General features: G+C 62.3%; 1 protein-coding gene across 1 annotated transcript; it reads right to left on the bottom strand.

The window, feature by feature from the left end:
• Positions 1 to 66: 66 nt before the first annotated feature.
• EMIHUDRAFT_246943 (hypothetical protein) lies at positions 67 to 849 on the bottom strand (the record flags this gene model as incomplete). Its single annotated transcript, XM_005765720.1, has 2 exons — positions 67 to 554; positions 624 to 849. The coding sequence occupies 2 exons, from the start codon at positions 847 to 849 to the stop codon at positions 67 to 69; spliced, it is 714 nt and encodes a 237-aa protein (XP_005765777.1).
• Positions 850 to 3,722: the final 2,873 nt, after the last annotated feature.

Below are 3,722 nucleotides of genomic sequence, written 5' to 3' on the forward strand. Positions count from 1 at the left end.
GCTCCAAGTGCCTCCTACAATGGCGGGTCGAAGAGAGTCTACGTCTCGGTGGATTCCCTGCCAGCGCTACCCTACGTTGAGCCCGCCGCCCTCCCGGGCCGCTCCGGGAGGCTTGCGGGTCGGCGGTCGGCGCGACGCGCCGCCCTTTGGGCGGCTCATGGTGACGGCGCACAGCTCGCCCTCCTGGGCGCTCTCGCCGCCGGCCACCTCCCCGCCGCCCGTCGCCACTCGTATGCCGGCGAGCTCGAGCGACCCCTCCGTGCGCTTCCTCGTCGCCGCCTGGGCCTGCAGCGCCTGCTCGGCCGCCGCGCGCCGCGCCTCGAACGCCTCCTTCTTCTGCACGGCGGCCCGGTCCGCCTCGGCCGCCGCCGCAGAGAAGCCCGACGGGTCGAGCCCTAGCAACGCGCTCAGCTGCGCCTGCAGCGCCTCTTTGCTCGCCCCCTCGGCGGGCTGCTCGCCGCGCTGGCGCAGCGCGCGCTTCAGCTGGCCGAGTGTCATGTACTTTGGCTTGAGCGTGCCCGCCTCGCGTCCGTCTTGCGGCGGCGACGTCTGCTCTGGCAGTGGTGTGGGCTGCGGCGGTGAGGTGTGCTCTGGCAGTGGCGAGGGTTGCCGTAAATGCAAACTCTCAGCGTCATCCATGCGACCGGGAGATCGCGGCGGCAAGCGTTCCAACACGGTGGGCGAAGGCGGCAGGTCCCTCAACGCCGTCGAGTCGGGCGACGGCTGGCGCGGCGGGTCCTCGAGGAGATGGCTTTCGGAGCGATCTCCGGCGTCGCCATCCACCTGAGAAGAGCAGCAGCCGCCCATGATGGCGGCCGACGAGGGGAAAAAGAATAAGCGCGCGCGCATGTCGTGTCCCTAGTGAACAGCGTGCCGTCCTCCCATCCCCCTCCCTTGGGGTTTCTGTTTTCTTTCTTTTCTTCCCTTGTCAGGAGCAGGAGAGCCCCACCTGTGCCCCTGATCGTCCTTCCAAAATCCTGCTCGTGCAGGTGTGGACCCTGTCCTCCACTCCTCCTCCCCCATCCCTCGTTTGGCGTTCTCTGTTCTTTCTTTCAAAGCCCGGAAAGATCTCCCTTCTTAGTAAGAGCCACATACAACAGGAGAAAAGCTAAAATCAGCAGAGTCCTCGGCCCGCGAGTGTCCCGCAGCAGCTTCGGAGTCACTCCTCATTCATGTCCTCATCGCAAACAAACCCTGTCAGCAGTCCACCTTCGGGTACGTACTTTTAGCTTACTGGGAGAAAGAAAGGAGGGGAGAGGGGGGTGTGCTCTCTCTCTCTCTCTCTCGGGTATGTTCGTAAGAACCACACCAGCTTCGGCTGAGGGCTAACAAGCTGCCGAGCCAAATCACTGTGAGAGTCGTGATTTCTTGTTGGTTTCCTAAAATCGCAAAAAAAAATCGCAAATCCTGTCAGCAGTCCTCCTCCGGGAATGTACGTAAGAGCCACATACATTGAGAGACCCTCTAGACCCCCTCTCTCTTTTCTCCCAGTAAGCTAAAAGTACGTACATTGAGAGAGAGAAATCCTCTGTGTCTAGACACTGAAACGTACACGGAGAGAGAGAAGAGAGAGAGATGATGACACAAGTTTCCGACGTTTCACCTCGCACGACCACTCATCAAATGCGAGATGGCCCCCCCCTGCGGCTCCCACCGAGGACCGGGTGACCCTCACGACGCTCGAATTGCAGCCCGCCGGTGGCTGGCGGCGAGGGTGAGCCACGTCATCGAGGCCACGAACGACGCCGACGCTGGCGGCGGCACTGGCGCTCAGACGAGGACGGTTTCGCGAGGGTGCAACAAGGAGAGTGATGCCAACAACAGCGGCAGCCCGAGCAGTGCGCGAGTCTTAAAGAAGGCGATAGTTCAAAAAGGTGGTTGGCCGTGCGAGAGTAAGAAAGTCTTCAACGGCCTTCACGGCCTCTCGCTGCATGCTGCCCTCGGGCAGACGGCTCGGCTCAAGTACCTTCTGTGCCGCAATCCGGCGGCGGATCCAAACGCCCGCGACTCTGATGGCGATCGTGTGCCGCTCCACTGGGCAGCAGCACGCGGACAGCACGAAGCCGCGCGACTCCTACTCGCAGCCCGAGCCGACCCGCTCATGCCCAATGCAACTGGCGAGACGCCACTGCAGCTGGCGGGGAACGAGCAGATCAGCCACCTGCTGCGCGCCCACTTGCCTCTTGGAGAGGAGACAGTCCAGGTCTCGGTTGGGGACAGCGACGAGCCCACGTTCGTAGTGGAAGTACCCTGATTGGATGGGGTGCCGACGGCTCGAGACGGCACCCTCCGACCCCCGTTAGCGTTACGACTCGTGGGCTTACCCCGTCCCTTGTAGCACGATCGGTCACAGACACCCGCCACTGCCGCCGAGATGGCCACCGTGTTTGTCAGACCCCCCCCCCACCACCACCACCAGGGATCGCAAGTGAGGGAGGGCGAGACGATCGTGGGGTCCCTTACCAAAAGGGATCGACCCGAAGAAGGAGATACCGAACAGACACGTAGACCCGACGAGCGACGTGCTCAGGATCCGGGAAGGACGATCAGGCAGGGGGCACGGGAAACGGGAGGGAGGAGCGCATCGCGACACGGAAAGGGGCTGGGCAGGGTACACACAGTGTGTCAAAAAGAAAACGAACGCTGGAGGACGTCAAGAAGAAGCCGGTGTTTTCTTCTTCTAGGGGTAGATAATAAATAAATCGGACACGCCACTTGCTCCCCGGCCCTGGCGCCTGGGTGTGTCGTGAGTGAGGTTAATGACTGAATTCCAAAAAGGGGTGGGGGAGACGGCCAGGGTCCCCACCTGCACGAGCAGGATCTTGGAAGGAAGGACGATCAGGGACACCGGAAGAACGGGGGCGGGGAGCGCATCGCGACACGCGGGCCTCCTACTGACAAAAGCGATCGACAAAAAGAAAATCTCTCTCCCAAAAAGACCGCGACCTCTCTCGGCGAAGGAAGAAAGAAAGAAAGAAAACAGACAACCCAAGGGTGAAAGAAAGAAAGAAAGCAGACACCCCAAGGGAGGGATGGGAACCCAAGGGTAAAAGAAAGAAAGAAAGAAAAACAGAATCGAACGGCGGGCACGTCGCGCCGCATGGTGGCCGCGCTGCGCCGCTCGCCGCTGGCGCGCGGTTGATCGCGGCGCCGACTCCGCGGCGGCGCCACCTCACGCAGCGGGGCGCGTCGCGTCGTCGGCGCCAAAACAGACGCGAGCTCGCGGCGCGGCCGCGGCAGCAAAAACAACAACCGTCTACTTCTCCTTCTCTTCTCGTCTCGTCTCGTCTTGTCGCAGGCGCACACGCGCGCGACGTGCGCACGTGTCGCCGCGTTCGCTCCGCGAAGGACGATTCGAACCGGGAGCCAGTCGGCGCAGCGGCGGCGCGCCGCGGCAAAACGCACGACGCTCACCTCATGGAGATGCTGCGGCTTTGGCACCTCCTGATATAATGCTGATTTTTTGCTGAGCGGGGCGGAGGCACGCGGGCGGCGGAGGCGGCGGCGGACGACGTCTACTACCTGGCCGTCCCCTGTGGTAGCTTAGCGATCAGGGAGGATCTACCTGTTCGGCCTCGAGGAAGCTGCTGGGGGAGGGGGGGGGGAGAGAGGAGAGGAGGAGAGGGGAGAGGATGAGAAGAGGAGAGGAGAGGAGAGGAGAGGAGAAAGGAGAGATAGGAGAGAAGAAGGAGGGGAAAGAAGATAAAAAGGGGGGGTTAAAG

This window comes from Emiliania huxleyi, assembly GCF_000372725.1.
Source record: "Emiliania huxleyi CCMP1516 unplaced genomic scaffold EMIHUscaffold_538, whole genome shotgun sequence".
Lineage (NCBI taxonomy): Eukaryota > Haptophyta > Isochrysidales > Noelaerhabdaceae > Emiliania > Emiliania huxleyi.